At 56.7% G+C, this 26,094-nt stretch overlaps 1 protein-coding gene across 2 annotated transcripts; it reads left to right on the plus strand.

The window, feature by feature from the left end:
* Positions 1-1,501: 1,501 nt before the first annotated feature.
* On the plus strand, positions 1,502-23,974 carry SRL (sarcalumenin; the record flags this gene model as incomplete). 2 transcript variants are annotated; one of them, XM_080619589.1, is made up of 7 exons in its annotated part: positions 1,502-1,562; positions 12,807-12,905; positions 13,724-13,819; positions 17,766-17,801; positions 21,568-21,684; positions 22,370-22,603; positions 23,163-23,974. In XM_080619589.1, 7 exons carry the CDS (start codon positions 1,502-1,504, stop codon positions 23,972-23,974), a joined length of 1,455 nt encoding a protein of 484 aa, XP_080475715.1. The 2 variants fall into 2 exon arrangements, with proteins under 2 accessions (XP_080475715.1, XP_080475716.1); XM_080619590.1 differs by lacking the exon at positions 17,766-17,801.
* Between the last annotated feature and the right edge of the window lie 2,120 nt (positions 23,975-26,094).

Below are 26,094 nucleotides of genomic sequence, written 5' to 3' on the forward strand. Positions count from 1 at the left end.
AGAGGCTCGTGCCTTTGTAAAGAAACAAAATAAAGTTTGTACTTGGTTTTTTAGAAGCTCGGTCCCGGCATTAACATTTGTGGGAGTGATGGGGACAGCGTCAGCTCCAGGCCCTGTGGGACCCTAGTCCCTTTTGGGGGCCCTGGGGCTGGTGGGGAGGACAGGGAGTGCTGCCTGCAGTGGGAATCACAGGCAGGGAGCGGGCAGGAGGATGCTGGCCTCTGCAAGGTTTCCTGCTGAGTGGCTGGGCTATATTTAAAGCTCAGCCCTGCCAGCGCTGCCTGCACATGCTGCAAGCACATTGGGGCTCAGCTTGCTGCTGAGATGAGGGGGGGTCTGGGGCTGGTTTTAACAAGGCCGTAAGGCTGGGGTGAGGCTTTGTATCCTCTGCCCTGCAGATGGCACCTGTGGTGTGCCAGGATGGGGGTGTCCCATAGCTGGGGGGCACTCATCTCCGCATGGCTCTCCTTGGGGCTGTTGGCCTGCATCATGGCTCTGTCGAGGTGGGGGCATCTATCTCTCAACAAGGCTTTTTTGGGGGGAGGGGTACCCACCTCTTGGCATTTCCCATGGCTCTGGGTCTTCTCCCACTCCCCATCCACACCATGGTGCTCAGTGGTGCCCAGCTGAGGACTGGCTCCTCCCTGCTCCCTCACCATTGTCCCTTCTGTGACACCTCCAGCTCGGGGCCAGGGGCTCTCCTTTGCTCCCACATTTGCAAGGAAAGCTGGGCTTGGTGAGGGGAGGGGGCTCATGTTTTCCTCCAATTTGTTCCTTTCTCAGGAAAAAGCTGGGTTGTGGCCCCCCAAAAGTGGCTCCTCCAGTGATGGCCTGCTATAGGCAGGCTTTGGGGGCAGTGCTGAGTGGCTGTCTCCTACAAGTGAGAGTGGCAGGAGCTGGTGATCCTGCACCTCTGGCCCCCATCATCCCCATGCCATGCTCCCAGTGTGGCGCTTGTGACAATGGGGACACATCCAGGCATGTCCCTTGCCTATGGGGCACATGGCATTGCCTGGAATTGGTGACCTGTGGTGGCTCAAGAAGCTCCCAAATCAGCCCAGGACAAGGTGCCTGGGGACACCCACCTTTGGGGACAGATGGGGGACTCCGTGGTGCCATGATGCTTGGCTCTCCCCCTCCATGAAATCCTGATCCCGCCAAAAACGGGCCGCAGGAGCTTGAGCCAGCACAAGGAGATCCGCTACCTCATGCCAGTGGGATGCTGCGACGGAGACCATGATCCCGCATGGGCAGTGCTACCCAAGGAACCCCATGTCAGGGTGCCGCCGCATCCATGGCTCATGCCATGACCCCTTCCCGGTGCTGCAGCACTGCCACTGTGCCCCATTCCTGTCCCTGTCCTCATCCCCAGGGCCCCCTGCAAGTGGAAGAGCGGCAGCAGCAGCATCTGTGCTGGCCGTGCGGCAGCTGCCGGCCCTGCCCTGCGCCTGACGCCGTATAAATAGAGGCAGCGAGTGGCAAGGAGCTCCTGGCAGCCACCATGAAGCGCCTCAACCTGCTCTGCTGCTGCGTGGCCTCGCTCCTGCTCCTCGGCACTGCAGGTACAAGCTGCTCACAGGGCTGTGGGTGCCCGTGGGGCTTCAGGGTCCTCATGGGGCTGTGAGTGAACACATGGCTGTGGGGCTCCATAGGACTGTGGGTCCCTGTAGGCCTGTGGGTGCTCACGGGGCTGAGGGGTCCTACAGAGCTGTGGGGTCTCATGGGGCTGTGGGTGCCTGCGGGGTAGTGACTGCCTGTGGGGTAGTAGGTGCCTATGGGGCTGCGGGCACCCAGCGTGGCTGTGGGCACCCAGCAGGGCTGTGGGCACCCAGCAGAGCTGTGAGCACCCATAGGGCTGGGGGTGACTCTGGGGCCATGGGTGCCTGTGGTCTGTGGGTACCCACAGGGACTGTTGGCATCTTTGGGACAGTGGGTACCTGTGGGGCTGTAGGTTCTCACTGGGGTCGTGGGTGCTCATCAGGACTGTGGGTCCCTGTGGGGCTGCGGGTGCCATGGGGCTGTGAGTGCCCTGCAGGGTTGCAGGTACCTGTAGGGCTGCAGGTGCTGGTGAGGCACTGGGGTGCCCGGTGAGCCCAGCCTGCGCCCCATGGCTGGGCAGGTGCCCATAGCAAGAAGGGTGACAGGGGTACAGCTGCTCGGGCTCCCCAGCAGCTCTGCCAGGGCTGCAGAGGCATCCCAAAATGTGCAGTGAAACATGGTGGGGGCTGAGACCAGGAGGGGCTGGTGAGGGGCACGGGCTGGGGTCCCCGCTCTGGTGCCAGGGTGGGCGCAGGGGCTGTGCTGCCACTAATGTGTACAGGGTCAGCACCACCCATGGGTGCTGAGGTAGCTTGGCTTTGGGCTGTGGGGACCTGGGTGGGGGCTTCTGGGGTGCTGGGGCACCCGGTAGTCGGAGCGGAATGGGATGGGCTGTTTGCCCTGGGGGTCTCTGCTCCACCCAAAGACCTGCCAAGCAAGACAGCACTTTGGGCGACCATGGACCCTCTTCCCTGGGCTGTCCTGTCTCCGTTGAACACCCGGATCCCAGCCCTGGGACCATGCAGCGGGGTGGCATTGCTGGTACCCTTGCTTGCCCTTGAGTTAATTTGGGCTGGTTCTCTGCCTGGCCAGGCTCCGGCAGCCGCGCTGCCGGGAGGGGGGCAGCTAAGTATGGAAACAGCCGTGTAAGGGGACACTGTGCTCCCTGCAGCCGCCACAGCCCCCCCGGCCCTGCGCCGCCGCGGCCCCGCGCACCGGCACCCGCAGCTGCCGCCTTCCAGCACCCGGCACCCCCGGCCCACACGAGTTTTGGCCTTTTAAGGGCATCTCGGGCCATTCTGGTGGATAAACGGGGTTTAGGGCCAGCCACGCACCCCACTGGTGGTGGGGTGACCTCTGTGGGGCTGTGGGTCGGGTCTGGGCACGGGGTGGCTGCCACCATGGTGGGTGACCACCAGCACAGCTCTTGGTTGTGCTGAGGCTGGCATGGAGGCTGGCATGTCCCAGGCAGTGGCAGATAGGGAGCAGCTTGGGTGATGCCATGGTTCCGGGCGTGGAATTGGGCACCTCATCACCAGGGCCTGGCTCAGGTCAGTGTTGGGATCCTCCATCTTGGAGGTAGCTCCAGGGCCAGAAGGCACATTGGGATCTGCAGCTCTGGAGCCAGATCCAAGGGTGGCCGGAGGTCTCCTGCTCGTGTGCCTGGGATTTCACCCTGGTCCTGTAGGTTTGGTAAAAGACACAAGCAGCAGCCCAGCTCCTGCCTGTGGTTCTGCTCCACAGGGACCAGCGGAGTTTGCACAATGGGTCTTGCGCTTCCTTCGGTGCCAAACTGGGTCCTCAGACCCAGGCTCCTTTGGGGTGCAGGAGGCGGCCCAGAGGGATTGTTCTCCCATCTGTGGGCCTTGTCTTCCCATTTAATTCCCTTTTAGTGAAGAAAAGGTGGGGGGAGCCCAGCAGAGAACCAGGGGATTCACTGATGCACTGTGGAGAGTTGTGGTCCTCATGGCAAGGGCAGGTTTGGTGGCCCCTGGGGCAACCTGGGGTCCTGTCACCACTCCTGGAGGCCAGGGGTGGGAAGTGCCCCTATGGCCTACACAGCCAGGGCTGGCAAAGCTCCCCGGAGCACCGGCATCTCCGGCAGAGGCCAGCACCCACTGCAGGGCTGGGCAAGGGCCCAGGGCGAGGGCACTCGTGCTGCTCTATCCCTGCTCCCGCCCAGGGAAGGTGTCCTCGCACCTTGGGCAGAGCCCGGCCATCCCTTCCAGGCTGGGTGGCCATAGTGAGTCCCTGTGACCACTGGGAATGGGCAGTGCCTATCCGCTGTGCTTGGCAGCTATGTACTGGGGAGCCCTTGCCCTCCCCAGCCACCGCAGGATTGAGTGGGGGCTATGCTGTGCTATCACCATCTCCAAGGTGGGTGAGGCTGAGGAAAGCTCTGGCATGCTGATGTCCTCCTGCAGCACGTGCTGAGGGCACTACAGGGCTGGCACAGACCTCTCCTGGTGACAGTGAGTGCTGGCCACTGCCCCTGGGACTCCTCATCCTGTCCCAGCCTGGGAGGTGTCACCCATCACCATGTCCTCATGGCATCTTGGGATGTTCCTCATCCATCACTCAGGACATGTCACCTTGGTGTGCTCTCCATCGCCTGGCGTGTGTCACTTCAGGGTGGGCTTCACCTCCCAGAACAGAACATCTTGGAGTGGGCCCCACCGCCTGTGTCACCTCAGGTGGGCTCGGGGCCCCAAGACACAGCATCCATGAGGTCTCCCTACCTTGGCCACCCCGGGCAAATGCCCTTCAGGGTGACCAGCTTCCCCAGAGATGGGGTACTGCTTGTGTCCCACTGACATGCTGCTGGACTCAATCCAGTCCCCCCCCAGGATCAACACAACTGGAGGCACCACTGCCATTGGGTACAGGGGTGGCCAGTGAGGCAAGGGGCTCGGGGTGCCACAGGAACCCACAGATTTTGGTTGCTTGTGCCACCAGCATTCCTGTCACATTCCTCATACTTCATCTGGAGGACATCCGGGCCCCTGTGGGTACCCTCTCTCTCTCACAAACTGTTGTCTGAGCAAACCAAGGCAGATGCTGGGCAGGTTGCTGTGCTGTGACAGTCTCTCCCATCAGACATCCTTGTCTGAGTGTGTAGGTGACACCCAGCCGGGCAAGATGGCGAGGACAGGGCACAGGGCCACCAGTGGGTCCCGTAAGAGCACTGTGCTGGGACGGCTGTGCTGTGCCCTGGACTACACTCAGTGGGCTGCACTCTTTCCATGTTCATGCAGTGTCCCTACTCGCTGATCCACGCAGGAGCCACCTCCCTGTGCTGGAAGCAGGGATTCAACAGGGTGCTGAGACCGGCCTGGCCGGAAGGTCCAAGGCTGACCAAATCTCTCATAAAATCACCCATTCCCTGGTGCTGCAGGAATAGCAGTGGTCCTGGTGCCTTGGCAGGGCTCTGCCAGGCTATTTTCAGCCCTTGGGGACATTTCCCTTGTAATCGATAGCTCGAGGAAGCCGATGCACTCGTGTGCTGGTGGGGGCTGGCGGAGGGGCTGGGAGTCTCCAGCCGGGCTCCCCAAGCTGGGCTGGGGTGTTGGCAGCAGCAGCACATCCCCAGTGCCAGCCAGGCATGTGGCTCGACCCTGCCACCTCCCCGCGTGTGGGAACACGGCATGGATGGGATCAGAGCTGTGTAATCCCATCCCTGTGCAACAGCTGAGCTGGGATCCCCTCCATCCTGCTGCTGGGGGTACAGGTGAGACCCCCAGGGCTGGGTACTGCTGTGTGGCATGGCCCAGGCATTCCCATGGATTTGAGGATCTTATGGGACAACAGATCATTGGGCATAAAATCCAGGTTGACAAGTCCAATGGCTCTCCCTGTCCTGCCCAGGTGACCAGGAATCCTTAGGATGACCAAAAAGAGGCATGGGGAGTCTTCACCCATAAAGTCTTACACTGAGTGCATGGAGGACATCCATCGGGAAGTGCTGGGGTGGGTTGGTGAAGCCTCCCATTGCTGGAGACCCAGGGATGGTACCAGTGTGACCTCAGGAGTCGCTCCTCTAAAGGAAGAGGCTCCTTCAGGCCCAGCCATGCCACAGAGCTTTCCTCAGGTCCTTCAGCACCCCCAGGCTGCAGACCTCACAAGAGACACCACAGGTGGAGAAATGTTCCTCACTGTAGAGCCTGACATCAGCCTGTGCCAAAATACACTGTGTTCTGGCTTTCTGCTCACTTATGGGCTCAGATTTACCCTGGCCAGGGAGTGGTGGCTGCTTTATCTTATTCCCACCCTGATCTTTGTGTCTTCTGCAAGTCAGGAGCTCAGGTTTTCCTCCAGGTCTTCAGGGTGGATGCCTAAAGGCAGTCGAAGAAACACCCTGTAGAAGTGATTCCCCGATTTCATCCCTATATTTAGAAAGCTCCAAGCCTGGATTTAATCCCTTTGGAACAGCCTGGTAAGGTTTCTTTACCCTTTCTTAATCAAAATATCATGTAGTTCTAGCCAACTATTTATAGAAATCAAATCAATTTATATGTTTTCTTTCAACTAAACTTCAAATCTCCTCCACAGATGAGGTTAGGTTAGTCTGACAAAGCTGTTTCCCATACCCCTGCTGGGCTCTGCTTTGAAAAACTGGAAAATAATTGCTTTTTGCTAATGCTTTGGGATCATGAAGCCTCTGGAATGGGCTGCTGTGGCTGGGTGTCCTGAACTTCTGGGTGCACAAAGGTCTGGAGAGCCAATCCCATCCTTGGCCACCCTTGTGCTGTGTTATCTGGGCCTTTTGAGCTGCTTTGGGACACTTCCCTCTCCAAGGTGAAGGTGTTGGCCTGGCTGGTTCCAAACTGGCACTGGAGCTGGGATCCTGCCTGTCAAAGGGCTGCCACGTGAAATGTGAGCAACAGAACACTGGACCTTCCTCTGCGGGGCCCAACAGCAGCACCGGGCTCTGCTGGGATGCAGAGTGGGAAACTGAGGCATGGCGAGAGTGGAGAGGAGATGCTGTCCTTTGCTGCAGCCCAGTCAAGCACACAGGGTGTATATGCAAGGCTGGGTTGCCCAGGTCTAATCCCAGGTGAGGGGCACAGCTCCCACTTTGGGCTCCCCTGGCCCTGCCTCCCACCTGGGAGGGGTTACTGGTTGTGCAAGGTCAGGCTCAGGGCCAATCTCCGTGACCTCGTTTTCCCAAGCTGCTAACCGGCAGCAGCATGGAACAATCCCCCTGTGCATCCTTTCCTCAGCAGACCCCTGCAGCACCTCATGGCCAGGGCAGGCAAGGGCCAAGTGCCATGGGGTGGTGGCTTGAGCACCAGAGCCCTGGCAAACTCGTGTCAGGTCCCCAGCCAGCCCGAGCCCTGGGCTGTGGGGCCATGAGCTGGAGGAGCACCAGGGATACAGTACGTTCCTGAGCAGACGCTATGGGGAACATTGCCATTAAATGGTGGCAGGGAGATCCTGCAGGAAATGGGGGTCTGCAGTGAGTCAAGCAGTGTGGCTGGTGTCTTCCATGGAAAATCCTGGACAGCTCTTTTGGGTTCATCTATTTTCCATGGGGTTTTAAAGGGCTCCGTCAGAACAAAGCAGTCTTGCGTTTCCCTGAAAATGAAGGGACAGACATTTGGGGTGTAAGCTTCCCATGAAACCCCACTGGGAGGACAGAGGGAGAGCAGGACATGCAGGAGTCGAAGGATAAACTGGGATCAGAGCAGGGGAAGGGGGCGTGTGAAAATCCATCCTGCAGCGCTGCACATCACCGGCCCCACGCTCGGGGTTCCTATTTCTGCTGGAGGGGGAGCATGTCCCTCAGGGGCCACCTGTGCCCATCTATCCCTCTGAGATGGCCCCTGCCCCGGCACCGTGCTTGGGGGCTGTCCCTGTGGAGGACCCATTTCGGCGCCAGGGTGCTGCTTGCCGTTCCACATGGCCCCATGCAGGGATGGTGGTGACAGAGTGGCAGGGTCATGTTCAGCCTCCGGCATTCATTGCTATCCTTTCTGCATGGGTTTTTCCTCGATGCAAACCAGCTGGGGCAGCCTGTGGCACCCAGAGCATTGCCATGAGATCTGTCCCCATGGCTGTGCCCCAGGGTGTTACCACTGCTGGAGAAGGGATCCCCAGGCTGCTGACAACCCTTCCAGCCCCTGCAGATGGGTGTGAGGCTCAGGGCAGCTCAAACCGGGGATACTCTGGGAGGTCAGGTCCCCATGGGGAGGGGGGCAAGGGCTTCTTCCTGATGCCACTCAGCTGCTTGGCACAATGCAGGGTGTGAACAAGGGGAGCCCCAGTGTCACTTTACAATATGTTTGTCCCCACTCCCTCCCGGCTCACAGGGATCCACAGGATGGGCCCCAGGTGAGGACGTCACCCTTGGCTGGCAGTGAGTGAGGGGCTGGGGCCAGTGGCTGAAGGGGCCGGTGCTTCGCCATTGCACCCCACCAAGCTGCTGCTTCTGGCTCCCTGTACAGTTGCTGGGCTGTATTTTTAGCCTCCTGTGGATGCGTGGAGGGTGTTAAGCCTGTAACCTTCGTCCCATTTCACTGCTCATCGGCCGGCCATCTGCACATCAGCACAATTCGGTGTGTGATGGATTTGGAGACCATGTAGGGGAAACAGGAGGGAGAAGGAGGTGGAGAGGGGAGAGAGACTTTGTGTAAGATCTTGAAGGTCACAGGAAATAAAGCCTGTGACCAGTACACTGGCAGGAACATCCCGGTCGGAGCGCCTGGGTGCCTCTGGGAGGTGGTTTACGGTGGGCACTGGGGCTGTTGTTATGCCTGGCCACCGCAGTTGATGGCTGCTCTGTGCTCCTGTGTTGAGTCAGAGAGGACACACAGACCATGTACAAAGCCCTGGGGACGCGCATGGTTTCCTTTGCTTGGTCCTCCTGTCCCCCACTGCCTTGACTGTCCGCAGATGCCATCCTGAGGAGCTACACTCCCGTCCTATCCCTTCAGGTCACTGGCTATTTTGGGGCCAAGCTGAGAATATCCCTGTCAGCTAAGGGGACCCTAAGGAGACCCAGGCTGATCTCCAGGCCTCTGGAGGTTCATCCCAGGCAGCGGCATGCTGGCTCCCAGCCACCTGGGGCTTTGCAGGTCAGATGTAGCGTGTTCACCTTCAAGCAGCAACTGCCAGGCTGAGAGGTCCCAGGGGTCCTGTGGAAAGGTGACCTGGAGAAGAGGGGTGCTGCGGGTGGGAGGGAGGCAGGCGGGAGCTGCCCATGACCTATCTCCATCCAGCTGGAAGCTGAATTGTGAGCCCAGAGGCACCTGTGAGCCATGTGCCAGCAAAGGATGGAGGAGGTCAGTGAGGGCAGAGCAAGGGTGACCCGTGCATCCGGTTTTGGCAGGGAAAGGGGTGGAGGCGGCAGCTCCATCATGCCAAGCTGCACATGAGAGCGACTAGAAACACTGGCAGGTCGAGGTGCAGCCTGTCCCTGCAGCCTCTGGCACGGCTCATCCTGCGTCACGAGCCTGCCACTGCTGCCTGACTGTTGGCCAGCAGCACTACTGGCCCCAGCGTGGACAGTGATGCAACCACTGGCCCGGCATCCCTGGCCACGGCAAACTGGTCTGAGTGGTCTGGGGCTGCTGCAGACCCTGCCTTGGCTCAGCCACCGTGGTCCCTGTGACCAAGCCAGCGAGACCCAGCTCTTTCGATCCTTGGCAGGACGCACAGCCCTGTGGCTCCCGGCACGGATACAGCACAGGATCCGGAGGAGAGGGCTGGCTGTGCCCAGTGCTGCCCGTGCCCAGCGCTGCCTCCCGCAGCATGGGTGGAGATGGCATTTTTTCCTGGTTGGCATCTGCTTGCCAGCTGGAGTACAAAGGAATTATTTTCTTCTGAAACACTTCCCTGGTATGCAGGCATTAGACATTTCAGGGGATTATTTAGACTAGCAGCAACTGTTTGTAACAGAGACAGTATAGCCAGTGATCTTTTATTTTTGGCACCCGTTGACTAATGTTAAGTTGCAGTTGGAGGCCTATGGAAAATACGGATGGCTTCTCCCGGGCTGCAGAACAAACTCATTGTGTCTCCGCCAGCCGCACAGCGCAGCAAATGCTTTCCTAGTGAAGGGATGCTCACAATAAATAGCTCCTGATCCCTGCTGCCGGGTCAGGCCCTGCCTGCCTGTGGAAAACCCCTGTTGGGAGCCCCGCACCCCTTCCTCCTCCTCTCCCTCACCATGGCCGGTGCGATGCTCTCCTGAGGCAGGGCTGGGGAAGGACCTTTTTAACCTGCCAAGTGCCCGTGGCCCCTCAAGCTATGCTTTTTTATTCATTTCCCGCCATTTTTTAGGGCTGCTTTGCCGTCTTCCTGCAGCGCTTCATGGCCGGTGGAAGCTGCAGCCCTGGGCAGCCGCGGCTGGCACAGCCATAGAGCCCCTTGCTAGCATCAGCTTTGCCAGCCCCAAACCCCTCTTTGCACCCAGTTGCTTGCGACAGGGACGGAAAATGGAGCTGGAACTAGAGAGGGTTTAGGAAAGAGTTTAAACCTCTTGATAACAGCCACAAACCCTGCCCTGAGGGCAGGCCTCCCCCCTCCCTGGCACTGACGGGGGGCTGGTGGCCCCAGGAGCCATGTGCCGGCGCGGGTAAGACTGACTGAGCTGTTCTCATCGTTTAGAGCTGCACGCCCCTGGCACGGACCATGCTGGTGCTGCTGCTGAAGGCCCCTTGCCAGCTGCAGAGCCCAGGCTGGAGGAGAAGGCAGCCAGCAGCAGCCCTGAGGAGGACCGAGATGGTGGCCCCCCCAACGCCTCCTTGCCCACTGCCATTGAGGAGGGACAGGGAGACGGGGAGGAAGAGCTGGCAGGTGGCCTGAGTGAGGACCCGGGGCCGGGGGATGGACAGATGGAGGAGACCATCATGGAGAAGGGCCAGAAGGGGCCTGGTGAGGCACAGGGTCCAGGGGAGGATGCCATGTTGGGCACCCCTGAGTCAGCGCATCATGAAGGGAATGGCGGGCCTGGCCCACAAGACAGACTCCACACCAGGGAGGAAGAGGAGTCTAGTGGCAAGAAAGGAGCCTCTGAGGAGCAAGGGCAGCCTGGGGAAGAGAAAATGGAGGAGCCAAAAGCAGCGTCTGCTCCCAACGGGGAAGAGCAGAGCTCAGACGAAGAGGATGAGCAGGGGGAGTCTGAGGAAGACGGAGGTGAGGGAGAGTCCAAGGAGGAAGGAGAGTCTGAGGAAGAGGAAGAGTCTGAGGAAGAGTCTGAGGAACAGGATGCTGGGCCAGTGGGGCCAGAGGATGGAGATGAAGGGAATGACGAGAAAACAGATGGCACTTCCAGCAAAAAGGACCGTGGCAAACCAGCAGCTGCCGGCAAGGGAGAGGCCAGGGATGGCCCTGTCAGCTGCCAGCACCCACCCTGTGGGGACGCAGCAGAAGTCCTGCCAGCAGCAGTGGAAGACCCGCCAGCAGAAGACCCGCCAGCAGCAGTGGAAAAAGCCCCAGCAACAGAAGACCCGCCAGCAGTGATGGAAGACCCACCAGCAGCAGAAGACCCACCAGCAGCAGAAGATCCACCAGCAGCAGAAGATCCACCAGCAGCAGAAGACCCACCAGCAGCAGAAGACCCACCAGCAGCAGAAGATCCACCTGCAGACAAGCCATCACTGGTAGAAACAGAAAGCTCAGCTGCTGCCAGGCTCCGGCACAGGCAGATAGGTTGGAGTCTTTTCTTGTCGGTGTGTAGCGGCGAGAGTGACCTACTATCAACCCCTGCGGAGCTGAGCTTGGCACATTAAACCGCACCTAGTGCATGGCCATCTTCTAACGCTTGGGCTGCCTGCCCCTAACCGCTGCACGGCTGGGCCGGCTGCGGGCATTGAGGGTGCAGGCAGGAGGTGCGGATGCCTGCGATGTAGGCGCTCGTCACAGCGATACCAAAGCTGGCTGACATTTCCCTCGATGCAATTTTAGGCCCATGATTTCTCCTCTGGGCTGTGGACGTGGATAAGATTCTTAACACCCAGGCCCCTTTCAGCACCCGCAGACCTCTTAAAGGCTCTTTATCCTCCACCCTCGGAGTCCTCTGAACCCCCAGCTGTCTTGGTGCGAGGGCAGGATGCTGCCTGGGCTAGTGGGTCTCTTGCCTACCAGTCCTTGCCTCGTAGGGAAGGTGTGAAGAGCTAATTCAGACACGAGTTGCCAAAGCACCAGCTCTGGCCATGTTTGGTCAGTAAAAGGCTAGATAAGGAAAAGGGACACCCACCTCCTAGAAACACTTGTGGACTTTGGCCCATGGGTTGGGCAGCAACCTTTGGACCCAGACCAGTCTTTCTTTGCTTTCATCTGTAACATCCCAGCACAAAAAGTTCCCATTTGTGCTGAAAGGGAAACCCGGCTTTGTCTCTGTGGCTTTACTTGGCAAGTCAAAAGGTCTTCCTCAGTCCAGCACTCAGTAGACAATCCACACAACCCCAGGGCTTGACAGTGCCCTGCTTGCCCCAGCCATCCCCAGCCCCGCCAGCTGGCACATGTCTGTCCCCAGACCTGCCCCCCAAGCTCCACTAACACCTGACTCAGCTCCTGTTATCAAAAAGCACTGCATGGGGCCCTTGTCCTCCAGGGCGAGGACATGTCTCTGTCTCAGGGACACTGAGGTGCCCGTTCTGTGTGGAGGCAACCGCCTCATTCTCCCCCAGCATAGGATGGAGCCACAGGGTCCCCAGGGCCCCATGCAGAAGGCTCCAGCCTGATACAGGGGCAGAGGTGGGAAGAGGAGGGAATGACCCTGCTGTGGAAGGCTCAGGCTCTCAAGAGCCAGCCCCAGCCCAGCACATGCTCATGTCTCTGGCTCAGTGCACAGTTTCTGGGGAGTGGCAGAGCAGAGCGTGCTGGCACTCAAGGCTTAGCCCAGGAAGAGCCACAGCTGCTGGGGGTGGCCAGGGGCCCCATCGGGCTGCAGGTGCCACACGTGCTTGCACTGCACCCAGCACTGGGAGCCTCTTCCAGGCACGTCCTCTGCATTCCCCATTAGCGGCCGGCCCTCGCTCCCCCCGGGGATGCACGGTGCACCTCCCTCTCCAGCCCCTTCTTGGAGCCAAGCAGTTGCCCCTGACGCTTCCCCCAGCAGCCATGGCTCTGGCAGCCTCCGCCAAGCCTCCAAGAGCCTTCGCAAAACAGAGCCTGCACGGTGTGCCAAAGGCAATGGGGGCTACCGAGGTGCACGGCGGTGCCAGGCTTGGGGTGTGTGTGCTCCCCCGTGCCCTCTCCTTGTCTGAGCCCCTGTGTGGATCCTCCCCTTCACTCTAACAGGTCTCCTTTCCTTTTCCCTGCAGAAGAGGCTGAAGATGCCAGCAAGCTGACCAAGCGTGACCGGTCCCACTTGGAGAACACCCTCAAGCTGAATGAGGACAAACCTGCCGATGATTTCTCAGGTGTGGGGGGCCTGGGTGGCACTGAGCCATTGCATGCCCTACTCCTTCAGTCCACATGATCCCTGCAGGACGGCTCCTTGCTATTCTGCTGCACTGAGAGCACGGATAAGATTCTACTTCCCCAGAGTGTTTGGTTTTAACATTAGTTCTTGTAAATTGAGCAACACTATCTTCAGTAACAGCCCTTTTGCTGCTCTTGGGTTAACATAATTTTGGGTATTTTAAAGACAATCCTAAGGGTTTGCAAGAATTAGGAGGAGAGAGAGGCTGAAAGATGCAGATGGTGAAACAGCCCAAGCCGGCCACATCCCTGGCCAGAGAAACCTGGGACAACCTGTGATAAAGGGTTGGGATTTCTATTCCAATTATTTATTGGGTTTCGCTATTATAAGGCTTGCTTCTGCTAGCCCTGTGGGCAGTCTAGACTGGAAAGTGATAAAAGCTGTTGAGGAAAAGGCTCTTTCCTTCTTTTAGTGAGCAGCTTAAGGGCTGTGCCAGGGTCTCTGGCATCATGGTGGAGGGGTATTTGGGATCACAGGTATTGACTGCTAAATAGCATTAATGGAGGGTGTCCCTTCCATCAGCTGCTGGTGTATGAAAGACCAGCAGCACATGGGGACTGTTGCCCAGTGGAAAACATTAGCTGGGGAGAGGCATCAAAATGTTTGACTGGGACAAGTTTGGCCAAGATTTCAACTGTGAGCCAGGTCCCTTGATCCATGAGATCTGCAGGGAATGCCCAACAGCTTACCTACGGGGGACTCAACCATGGTGGTGGGGTTTACCTTTCACCCATCTGCATGCTTCTGCCCCTACAGGAGTACTGCAGCGGCTCAGGAAGATCTACCACTCCTCCATCAAGCCTCTGGAGCAGTCCTACAGATACAACGAGCTGAGGCAGCATGAGATCACAGGTAATGCCATGGGCACTGGGGTCTCTTGCACCATCAAGTCATTGGAATGCAGATAACAGAGCAGATCATAGAAAGGCTTGGATACTTCATCTTCCTTTGCGGCTTTCCAAGAAGGCCATGAACTTGCTGGGCTTAGTGGACATGCCCTAGTGAACCCAGAGGCAGGCATTTCCGCATCTGCCTTAGCCCATCTGCTGTCAGTACCATCTGTGTAGGCTAAGCATTGAACCCTGCCTGCTTTGGGTCCTCCACCTGCTCAGCATCAATGCCCTGTACCCCTGCCAAGCAGAGATCACGACCCAATGAAACAGGCTTGGCAAGGAAGCTTAGGACCTCTCAAGGCTGGGGATGAGCTTCCTGAGGGTGCCTAGAGCTGGCATCCTTCCTGCTCAGTACAGGACAGCCATGTGGGCAGGGTATCCCTCAAGCTCAACAGCCTTCACTCATCCTGGGAGTTAAGAGTTTCCACCCCTTGCCAATTACAGACCTATTGGATCAGGTGAGCAGGTCCCTGTGGCCACCAGCATTGGCTTGGGCTGAGCCCCATTAGTACACATGTCCCTCCAGAAGAGGAAAGTGCAGCCCTGGTCCCAAGACGCTCACAAACTACAGGAAGCTCTTGTGACCCACATAACACAAGCAGCCTCATTTTCCAAGCACAGATGACTCAAGCCCAAGCCCAAGATCCCTGTTCAGTGGGGATCCATGGGGCAGGGACAGGGCTGTAGAGTCCTCACCACCAGCCCAGGTTCTGTCCTATCAAGACACAGAGCACCCTGGACATCATCCACAACCCACTCACAGTGCTTCTGGATGGGGCAGTTGTAGGTTTCAAACAAAAGCCCTGCCTAGCTGCCTCCTACAAGCAGTTCCATGCTGCTGCCTTTGCAGTGCCTTTGTCACCTCCCTCTGTGCTGCCTGCCAGTAGTGGGGGACCATGATCTGCTTGCCATGTGGGAAGGGAACACAGAAACTCACAGGCCATGCTGCAGCCAGCACAGGAGAGCTGCCCCACGGACCATCACCTCATAGCTGCTGTCACTCCAAGTGTGCTGGCCTGCCTCTCCTGCATGCAGCCAGCACAGAGATGCCAGATACGTGGGAAAGGAGCACCAGGAACTGTAGGACTGGCACCCCAGTGTGCATCCCCACAGCCTCTTCAGCAGTGGCACGATGCGGTGAGGACAGCCCAGCCATGCCCTGTCCCAGCTGCCTCCATGCTGGGGCTCACAAATTTGACAACAGCGCAGCCTCCTCTCCAAGCTGCTGTGGGCTGTGTTGGTGGCAGCACAAGCATCCGCATTTGCTGGCAGCTCAGTCTTGGACACTGTTTAGGGGAATATTTGGAGTTACAGGGGCAGCCTCTAACCCACACTTTGCTCCTCACTGCCAGAACACACAGCCCCCAGCCTCAGTTCCCACTGCACAACCCACTTCCTTGCTCAGGACATCCCACCCTGCCCTTCAGCCATCCTATGCCCAACCAGCCACCTCCCTGCTCCCTTTTTGGGAGGAAGCGTTTCCCAGGCCCCTGCTCACTTCCTCCCTCCCAGCTCCTGAGGAAACAGCCACTAATCCTTGTGCTTTCCAGACCTGAGGCCCCTTTTCAGCAGACAGCAGGTCCTGGTTTTCCTCTCAGCACTCCGCAGTCTGTCCTACTTCACCATAAGGAGCAACCATCCCTCAGACTGACAGCGCCCGAGGTCAGCTCCCAGTGTGAGTGCCCAGCACACCCTGTTGTGTCCCACATGGCACCCTCCCAGTGGTGCAAATGCAGTCCCAGGGCTGGGAACTCATGCTCACAGCCTCCTGACCCTAAGGGAAGGGCACACGGATGCTGCATTCCCTGCTAGCCTTAGCTCTGCCATGAGAGGCCCTAGCCACACGCTCCCCTCAAAACATTTCTCTTGCTACCAAACTCCTTAAAGCATCTCTGACATCCTAACCATACCCTAGAACACAACCCCAGCCTGAAACCCTAGTAGTTTGCCTTTAATACCCACAGATCCATCTTTTCCCAATCCCTCATTAACGATGTAATTAGAGAAACCTACAAATTAGAGGGTTGGTGTAGGGAACTCTTTTGACCTTGCAAGGCAGGGATGACTTGGTGAGGTTGAGGGAGCCTTCTGAGCTGCTTCCTCTGCACAGTGCCTGTGTCCTGAGGTTCCTTGCATTGGTGGTGCCCTGCAAGCTGGAAGATGTCCCCAGTATCCCCCTCTGTACCCCTACAGCAGGGGGGAGGCTGGAGGGCACAAAGCTGCCGGCTCAGCGAGCTGGGAGGAGCAGGACAGCTGGGAGAGCAGCGGGGCAGGCCTGTCATGGAATATGTGTGACCTTTGGAGGTGTAAACCAATATAGAGGGGTGCCGTCGCAAGCACCTCGCCCCTCCATTTCATAGCAGCCCTCCATTTTGTCTCCCTTCCCATCAGCTCTGCTCACACACACCAGTGTAAGCAGGGAGCCCCTCTGCTCCCACCACTTGCAAAAGCACCCATGTAGTTGAGTGTCACAAGGGAGCTATGACTGCCATCATCAACCGAAGAATGAACGGTCAGGGTGCATCCCAGAAAGCTGACTCCACACCCTCTGCTTACTGTGTGTTTAAGCCTGGCAGGTGCCACCCACTTTTCCCTGCTGTCACCCTCCTGCATCCCCACTCTGCCATCCCTCTGTCTGGGTCTGCCTGTGTGCTTGGTCACAGCGGGACCACCCCATAGGGACTGTCCCTGGCTCAAGGGTGAGGGACTCTCCCAGTCCGGTGACAGGAAGCTTGCTGTGAACTCATGCCAGTTTGTGGTGCATGCTGGTAACCCTCATTACTGTATACTTATATATATAAGTATATATATAATAATATACATAAATGTAAATACTTATGTATATTACTTGTGGCCCAGAAAGCCAAACCAGCTGCATCAAAAGGAGCGTCAAGGGAGGTGATTCTCATCTTCTGCTCCACTTTGGTGACACCCCACCTGCAGTCCTGTGTCCAGCTCTGGGGCCTCCAATACAAGAGGGACATGGACCTGCTTGAGCGAGTCCAGAAGAGGCCACAAAGATGCTCAGAGGGCTGCAGCACCTCTCCCATGCAGACAGGCTGAGACAGTTTATTCTTGTTCAACCTGGAGAAGGCTCAGGGAAGACCTTGTAACAGTCTTCCAATATCTAAAAGGGGCTACAGAAAGTCTGGAGAGGGACTTTATACAGGGGCATGTAGCGACAAGACAAGGGGATAGTTTTAAACTGAAAGAAGAGAGATTTAGATTAGACATTAGGAAGAAATTATTTCCTGTGAGGGTGCTGAGGTGCTGGCACAGGTTGCCCAGAGAAGCTGTGTTCAAGGCAGTGTTCAAGGCCAGGTTGGATGGGGCTTTAAGCAAGTGTTCCTGCCTGTGGTAGGGGGGTTGGAACTGAATGGTCCTTCCAACCCAAACCATTCTGTGATTCTATGATTCTATATGTGCCAATTAGCAAGTCTCCCTTTTTAGGGAATGACCTCCTAGTTGCCAATATCAGCTGGATATGGGTAACCCCACCGCTGGGGTGGTCAGAGGACTTGTCATGGTTAGTTGCTGTCCTAACCATGGCTTGTTGGGCTCCTTTTGCTCAGTGAATGCTGCTGAGGATGGCAATAACACCCAGCAGGAGGGCTGGGTGCTCTCAGACATATCAGCTCTCCTGGAGCTGCTCTGCGGAGCCACATTCCAGGCACGCAAAGCAGACTGGGGTTTAGTGCTTGTCCTGTTAGCTGCAGATCTTGTTGCTCACAGACTGTAACTACTTCTCTCCTGCTGGGAATGTGGCCATCGCTTGGCTTTTCTTGCCCACAAGAAGGCCAGGGACAGTCTTCATCTCCCTCCTTGGCCTGGGCCAGACCCAGGCAGCTGCATCCCTCCTTCGACTCACGATACCTTTTCTCTCTCCCTGTGTCCCCTGCTAACAGCTTATCCCGGACGCACCCTGGGCTCCTCTGCCACAGGTTGGTATCGCTGCCTGCTGCCTGCATGCTGCCAGTGCTGCCCAAGCTCTTTGCTGGCCTGTGGCTTTTCCTATTCACCTGCCTCAGCAGAGCCACACTTTCTGGGCACTGAGCAGACCCTGGCACTCAGCATCCCATGGCACCCACTGATGTCCCCAGCCTTTCCAGAGCTCAGCACGTGTGTTACTTCACTTTGTCTCTGGCCTGACTCTGCGCATCCCATCAGTCCCCTCCTTCCTGCAATCCATGCCTCACTCAGGCCTTGACACCTTTCTCTCTTGGGATAAAGATTCCAGAGGCTGTGTAATTCTCTAGCTGTGGTTCAAAGGCATTTGTGGTGGACCTGCGGGTAGATCTTTCAGCTGTAGCTTGAACTGGAGGAGCCCATCAGTTTCCCACCCTGTGGAGAGGAGCTCTTCCCACCTTTCACCCTTCTACATGAAGAAATTTCCCCAAATGTCCACCCTTGATCCCCTCCGGCTGCAGTTTAAGCCGATGAGCCCACAGCAGCTGTCCCAGTAGCACAGGCTGGCCCCGGTGTGGCGGCCTAGGCCCCTTGGGAGCTGGAGCTGGCTTCTCTCCCTGCCTCTCCTGCTCAGGGTGTGCTGCCAGGTCCCTTGGAGAAGCAGGAGATGGGAGACCAGCCAAGAAATACCAGCCAACACTCAGCCTTTCCCCTGGGTCTGGTGCTGGTTCACGGGGACAATGTCCCTGCTGCAATATGAGGCAGGGAAATCCCATCTTCTGGCCCTCGTGTCCCACCCCACGCAGGCAGAGCGGCCAGCAGTGTGCAGTGACAGTGTGGGTGATGCTGGAAGGGTCTCCCATGGTGATTTAGGTTTCCTGAGTAGTTTGAGGACAGAGCAAGATGTTTGTGCCTGTGGTTCAGTCAGAACTAGGAGAGGAAGGAAGTTTTGCTGTGTCCTCCGCTTTGCCTACCATCCTCAGGACAGACTTGCACAGTGTGGGGTGAGCTGACACCAGCTACTTCTGCTGGGCCTGAGAACAAGGAGGGAGAAGACCCGGCCCAGGGTTAATTCCAACCCCAGTGCAGCAGTGCTCCCACCCATGGCAGACTGGCATTGCAAGCAACATCAAAAACCTCCCAGAAAGCCATTGCTTTAGGAAAAATAGACCCTACTTGGACCTTCAGATTGCCCCTACCTCCAGAGTGCAAGACAAGCGCAGGCTCTGTGGAGGGAGACATGACCTTCCTGGCTTTGTTTGCCAGGTGCATTGCAGGACCGCAGCATGCTCCTTACCCTGCAAACCTGCCAGCTTAGAGAAGGTGTTTTAAGCTGCTGTGTTGCAAGCAGGTCCACAGATGAAGGGGTGTAGGGTTTGAAGAACCCCCCTGCTCATAGACAGGGCCTGATCATGCACCAGCCTGTGACTCCTTCTGAAAATGCCACCAGGACATGTCTGAATGGAGCTGTGATGAGTTGGAGCTGGGAGTGAGGCAGGCGAAGCTGGGAGCTAGCAGCCACAGGGTGGCTGGAGAGAGCTGCGGTGATGGAGCTGCTGCCATCCCTGCCCTGTGCTGGCAAGGACTGTCTCTTTCCCCCCAGCTGGACAGTCAAGGTGACCCAAATCGGTGCTGACAGATTCAGTGGAAGAGGACATAGCAGGGACAGACGCCAGGCCAGCTCCCTCCCCAGTGGGAGATGCTCTTTGCTCTCCCAGACCCTGGGCCTGGCGTCATTCTCAGAGCTACTGTCCCACCTGCAGAGCCACAAGGATTCAGTGCTCACTAAGCCCGTGGGGTGCCAGCACGCTGCTTCCAGAGCAGGGGGTAGAGGTGGGCTCGAGGAGCTGTCGGTGACCCAGCACAGCGCTGCGGGCATCGCTGCCTGTCTCGGCACAGCGGGGCAGAGGTGAGGATGTGGAGCCGTGTTCACACAGCCACGCCTGGCCAGGAGCGTGTTGTGAAAGAGCACGCGAGGACCCGCCTCAAACCTCTGGCAAAACATCACAGGGGTTAATAATAATAATAATGATCCAAAACCCCATTAAAGCAGCAACAGAACAGAGCAGCAGTGATAAAGTGGCACAGAGGAGTGATTAGTATCGAAAGTCCGAGGTTTTGACATTTGGCTTTGTCACATGTGAGAAGATACTTTTGGATCCCTGCAGCTAACAGGCAGCTCGCAGGCAGCAGACTGGGCTGTCCCGCTGGTCTGGATGTGGCTGCCCTGCTTTGGGGAGGAGGGTTGAGCTGCACAAATGTTGCTGTGCCCCTGGCATGAGATGTCCCCAGCCCATTCCCTTGCCCAGCGGTGACATGGTAGCCCTGAGATGGGCAGATGCAGGCAGGAGGAGGCTGGCATGTCCTGCCCAACTCCTGCACCCATGGACAGATGCGTTTGGTGCAGAGCCACCATGCACTGCCTTCCAGCACCCTTGGGTGGGAGCTCAGCACCATGTGGGCTTTGCAGCTGCCTGCACCTTGGAGATGGATCTCTGGTTTGCTGGAAAGCTGCTGGCTCCTGTGTGAGCAGCAGCCACAGAGCAAAGGGGTCTCAGCCACTGCAGGGAAAATAGCTCTGCCTTAGGTGTGGGGCCAGAGAGGGTCCCAAGGGCAGCGCAGGTACTGCATGGGCATCTCCTTGCCTTGGGCCATGGGGGAAGGCTCAGCTCTGTCCAAGGGACAGAAGCTCCCAGCTCCTCCAGTGGCATCCAGCCCCTTCTCTGGCTGGACTCCTGCTGGCAGTGTGGGATGGACCCTCTCCCACCCAGGGAAGGTTCCCACCCACAGAAACTCACTCATCCAGATTTTACTTTCATTTCTGTCCTGACTTGGTCTCCAGCTGACTAGCTGTCCTGGGCATGGCTTGAGGGTTGGCACGGCTTGGGGGCTTCTCTGGCTCTGCTAACTGCCTGCCCTGTGGCCTGGGGGCTGTAGGGGTCAAGCACTGTGGGCATAGGCTGATTGCGTGAGTCCTGCTCGAGCGGGGATTGCTCCTGAGGGCAACGGCTGTATGTGTCCAGGGACCTCTGTGCTCCTGGACCAATTGTGTGGCATAGGGACAGATCCTTACGGGCCCATCACCAGCCTCCTTGAGCCCTTAGCAAACTGTGGGACTAGAAGAGCGTTGAATGGGGACTATAGTTCATTCTCCTCTCACCTTTCCCAAGGCCAAAGCAGGGACATTTGCCCAGCCTGCCTTTCCCGCACCAGCTGGAGCCTCACACCCAGCTCACACATAGGCAGGGACCTTCTGCTTGACCAGAGGGCTGGGAGCCAAGACACAGGAGTGGATTCTTGTGAGGGTACCGTGGAAAGGCTTACAGGCAGCTGGCACAAGGCTTGCACTGCGCTTACCAAGCACTGCACCATAGTGTTGCTCCTTAAACCATGCCAGCTCCCTTTGCATGAGGCATTCATTCACCTGGTTGCAGCATGGGCACCTCTTCCACATGTCTCATGCTTTGTGACAGCTGCTCCTACAGCCAGCCCCAAAGTCACTCCAGCTAAACCAGAACCAATTGGTACAAGATTTGAAAAACTTGTAGTCCTCCTGCAGTCTAAGAGGGGCCAAAGCTCAGACCAGGTCAGACAAGGTGATGCCCCGCTCCTGCAGACACTAGGGCCCATCGCTGGGTGATGCCTTGGCTCGTGAATGGCTGGTGGCCCCAAAGGGTGGCTGTTTCCCTGGCAGCATCACTGCGCTGCTCAGATGGGATGCTCGTTACAGCCGGGAGTTAATCGCACGGCGGCGACGGCTATTGTTTCTTCACTTCCTCTTGTTATTTCCCCTCTCTGCAGATGGGGAGATCACTTCCAAGCCAATGGTGCTATTCCTGGGACCGTGGAGTGTTGGCAAATCCTCCATGATAAACTACCTCCTCGGGCTGGACAATACTCCCTACCAGCTCTACACAGGTACCACACTCACTGCTCCCTCCCTGCTCTGCCAAAAGTGTGCTGACACCTGCATTCTGCATCTCTGTGGTCAGTGATTCCCAGCCACGTCTCTTCGATCCCCCTTATTACAACAGAGAGGTTGAGATCTGTTCTCTGGTACCATGCGGAAGAAGAGGTTCTCCAGGGGAGAAGGGCATCTCCCATTGCAGCATCCCTGTCCCACAGCACAGGGCTCACTGTCTCTGACCCTGATTGCAAAAGCAGTGGTCACATCACAAGGGCAACTTGCCTTTGTATTCTTCCCCTCCCTCCTCACGTGGAGACAATTAATTTGCCCTTCCAGGAGAAAAGCCATTCCCCTTCCCGCCTCCTTACTCCCACGGATATCATCTCACAGCCAAGGGCAGATGTCCGTGGCCAGCTCTGTGCTGCGGTAATGAGGGTTCCCGGGAGGTGGCTCTCCAGGGTGTGTTGTGCAGTCAGGCCACCTCCAGAACAATCAGTTCCTGCAGAAATCAGCCCTGCTGGCATTTTCTCAAGAGGTTTGGCAAGAATTTCGTAGCCCTGCTGCTTGCCTTCCTCCAACATCTCTTGGCAAGCGAGTGATGCTCCTGAGCTCCCCAGCTAGTCTAAGGCCAGGGCTATCACGTCCATTGCTCAGCATGGATCTCACAGCTGTGCTGTTCTTCTTGTTTCTGGGCAGGGGCAGAACCCACCACCTCCGAATTCACTGTCATCATGCATGGCCCCAAGCTGAAGACCATCGAGGGCATCGTGATGGCTGCTGACAGTGCCCGCTCCTTCTCACCCCTGGAGAAGTTTGGGCAGAACTTCTTGGAGAAGCTGATAGGGATTGAGGTGCCCCACAAGCTGCTGGAGCGAGTCACCTTCGTGGACACACCAGGCATCATTGAAAATCGAAAGCAGCAAGAACGAGGTAAGGGTTTACTGGGTTCACCTAAGGGACTCCAGGAAAGATGCTGTAAGGATGTGAGATGTACCTCAGCTACTCATTTAACGCCCTGTTTGTCAGTCTTGGAGCCAGGCTTTGCCAGTGGCTGATGCTACAGCAGGGCCAGAGAAGCACCAGTCCATCCCCACAGCACTCGGTGTGCCAGGACAGATCAGCAGGGCTCCCTGACCCACTTGGTGCCTGCTGGGGAAAACAATGACATGGCTGATATCTAATCATAGGAGCAGCAGGAATCTGTGGCTAGCAGCGGGGAGGAAAAGGTTTGGAGGTGGGACTGAGAGAGACACGTAGTCACAGGCTCAGGCACACAGGGATGGGTTTTCATGCCAAGAAACTCTGAAGTGTTTTTAGCACATGCGAAACAGGTTCTAGGCTGCATGGGAAGTCTGCTGTGTCTCACACCCTGTCCAACCCAGACAGGGCGTGAGGCATGACAGGCTCACAGTTTATCTATCCCTGTTCCTGAAGGGACTCATCCTGTGCTGACCATTTCTGCTGGATTTCTGTCTTTCTTCTCCCCAAGGTTACCCATTCAACGATGTGTGCCAGTGGTTCATTGACAGAGCGGATCTCATCTTCATTGTCTTTGACCCTACAAAGCTGGACGTGGGCTTGGAGCTGGAAATGCTATTTCGCCAGCTGAAGGGCCGCGAATCTCAGATTCGAATCATCCTGAACAAAGCTGACAGCCTGGCTACCCAGGAGCTCATGAGAGTCTACGGTGCCCTATTCTGGAGCCTGGCTCCTCTCATCAACGTCACGGAGCCGCCCAGGGTGTACGTGAGCTCATTCTGGCCCCAGGACTACCATCCGGATACCCACAGAGACCTGTTCCTCAAAGAAGAGATATCACTCCTGGAAGATCTCAACCAGGTGATTGAGAACAGGATGGAAAATAAGATCGCCTTCATACGCCAGCATGCCATCCGGGTGCGCATACACGCCCTTTTGGTCGATCGCTATCTACAGACCTACAAGGACAAAATGACCTTCTTTAGTGATGGAGAACTGGTGTTCAGGGACATTGTGGAAGATCCTGACAAGTTCTTTATCTTTAAATCCATTCTGGCAAAGACCAATGTCAGCAAATTTGACCTCCCCAATCGTGAGGCTTACAAGGACTTCTTTGGCATCAACCCCATCACCAGTTTTAAGCTGCTGTCTCAGCAGTGTTCCTACATGGGAGGGTGTTTCCTAGAGAAGATCGAGAAGGCCATCACTCGTGAGCTTCCCGATCTCTTGGGAAGCATTGGCTTGGGAAAGAAGCCCAATGTTCTCTCCTGTGACGTCACTGGCTGTGGCGAAACTCCAAAGAATCGCTACAGGAAGCCCTAAGGTGTTTGTGTGATCTAACCGTCCACGTGTTCCTACCGGTGAATGAGCTTATGTCTTATCTGTCCAAGAAGCCGTGGTTTGTTAACCCTTTGAGTGCCACACTGGCAAAGGCTACTGTACGATGAGGACGTTGAGTCATTGACATCGATGGCAGGGGAAGATGGGTGGGCATAAGAAAGAGAATAAAAACTGTGAATTCCTGACATTTTATCTTTGTTCTTTTGAGTAGATGGCAATGTTTAAGCTGTAAGTATGAGCAATGCACGGTGAGCTAGAACTGTAGCTGCTTTTCACTGGTGCCAGCACTGCGTGAAGAGGAATTTCAACCTCTGCATCCCCGAAGCCAGCAGGGAGCCAGAACGAGGGCACAGCATGAGAGCACAGGGGAGAGTGGTGACACACTAACCCAGGCATCACCGGGAGCCCTGGCGCAAAGAGCTGGGCAAGGAAATAGAGGCCAGGTCCCAGCTGTTGTTTTCAAGCACAAACTTCCTACAAATCTCCACAAATATTGATCTTGTTTTTCCTTTCTGAGACTTAAGATTGCTCTGCCCTTTCACTCAACAGTGGAGTTGATCTTCTGCAGCCTTTGCCTCAGTGTTCACCTTATGAAGGGGCTTTTGTAGGGGCGTTTGTGTCTCCAGGCAGGTAGCCATGATGGAATTTGCAAGTCCATATCAGAGGAAGAAGTGGGCTGAAAAGGAGCTGCCTGCACCAGCTGAGCTGTGCTGCAGGAGGAGGGCCAGCACCCCACATCAGACAGTCCTGTGAGCAGGATGCTGTGAGCAGGTTTTCCTCCCCCTGGGCCAGCACAGAGAGAGGGCACTTCGTGGCTGCATGTGCCATTAACTTGAAAAACCCAGGCTGACAAGTCAAGCCTGCAATCAGCAGGGCTCTGAGGGTCAAAAGTTTGGCGGTTTGACCTTGTTCAAGTCCATGCGGCTGTTTTCTCAGTCAGACCCTCATGTTTTTGTGCTCTCTGGAGGGAGGCAGGAACAGGGGGTCACTAGCCCATCTGCTGATCTGTTCTCCCTAGGACAATCCAGGCAGGTTTCTGTGGCTTGTTCACCAAACTTCCCCCATTTTAGCCATTTGTTGGCTCATCTCTGCACGTCAGTGCTCAATCCTGGGAGAAGGAGTATTGCTCTGGAAGCATCTGAGCAGGGGGAGGTTCCCTGTGGACAGCTGGCCTTGAAACCTGCCAGTGAAAGCCAGGGGATTAGGCATGGCCTCATCACTTGGCCCTCATGGACAGCACAGCTGGCTGCTGAGCCACACATGAACTGACCAAGAGGTAGATGTTGCTCTGGATGGAGAATTGCACCTTCAAGCCCACCAACGACCTGCTGAACATCCTTTCTGCTTCCTCCTGTCAAACAACTGCAGCTAAGGGTGCTCTTCAGGAGCCTCTGGAGCACAAGGACTTACCTTTGACAGGAACACAAAGGTGTGGAGGTGCTGGCTGAGGCAAGAAAAATGAAAAAGGAATGAAAGAGGGAAAGAGAAAGCTGGGAATAGAAGGCTGTGTTGTGATGAGAAAGGTGTGAAGGGCTGTGCCCCTTGCCTCCATTTGCCCAAAAGGACATGAGCAAAGGCAGAAGGTCTGTAGGAGCTCCATGTTCCCTGGCACTGAGGCCGGGTGCTATGAAGAAGAGGTCCCCTCGAGTCCAGGTGAATTTGAGGGATGCTGTCCAGGCACTCCCATGCTCCTTGCCCCTGCTTCGAGGTAGGACTCTACATTTGAACCAGACACAAATCTACATCCAAGCATGGGAAGGGCATGGCTCATGCAGAGGGATTTTGCCTGCAGCATGAAGGGGACTGGAGGTCCAAGGGACGGCAAGCAGAGCATCAGAGAAAGCAGCAGCCAGAGCAGCCCAGAGAGATGTGCTCCTGAGTCAGTGCCATGAGGTCTCAGACCTGCCCTGGAGCTGTTGCCACCTCCACTGCTGTTCCTTCTTCTTTCTTGTACATGATCCTGTTGCTCATCAGCATCCCTCTCTGTCTCATTCACTCCTCCTTGCTTCTCACTTTCCTCCGCTGTGCCTGTTTGCGTGCTCTCCATTAAGAGCTGATGGAATAGAAACACCAACAGAAATGGGCTAATGCTGTCACTGTTC

This window comes from Psittacula echo (genome assembly GCF_963264785.1).
Source record: "Psittacula echo genome assembly, chromosome: 5".
Lineage (NCBI taxonomy): Eukaryota > Metazoa > Chordata > Aves > Psittaciformes > Psittacidae > Psittacula > Psittacula echo.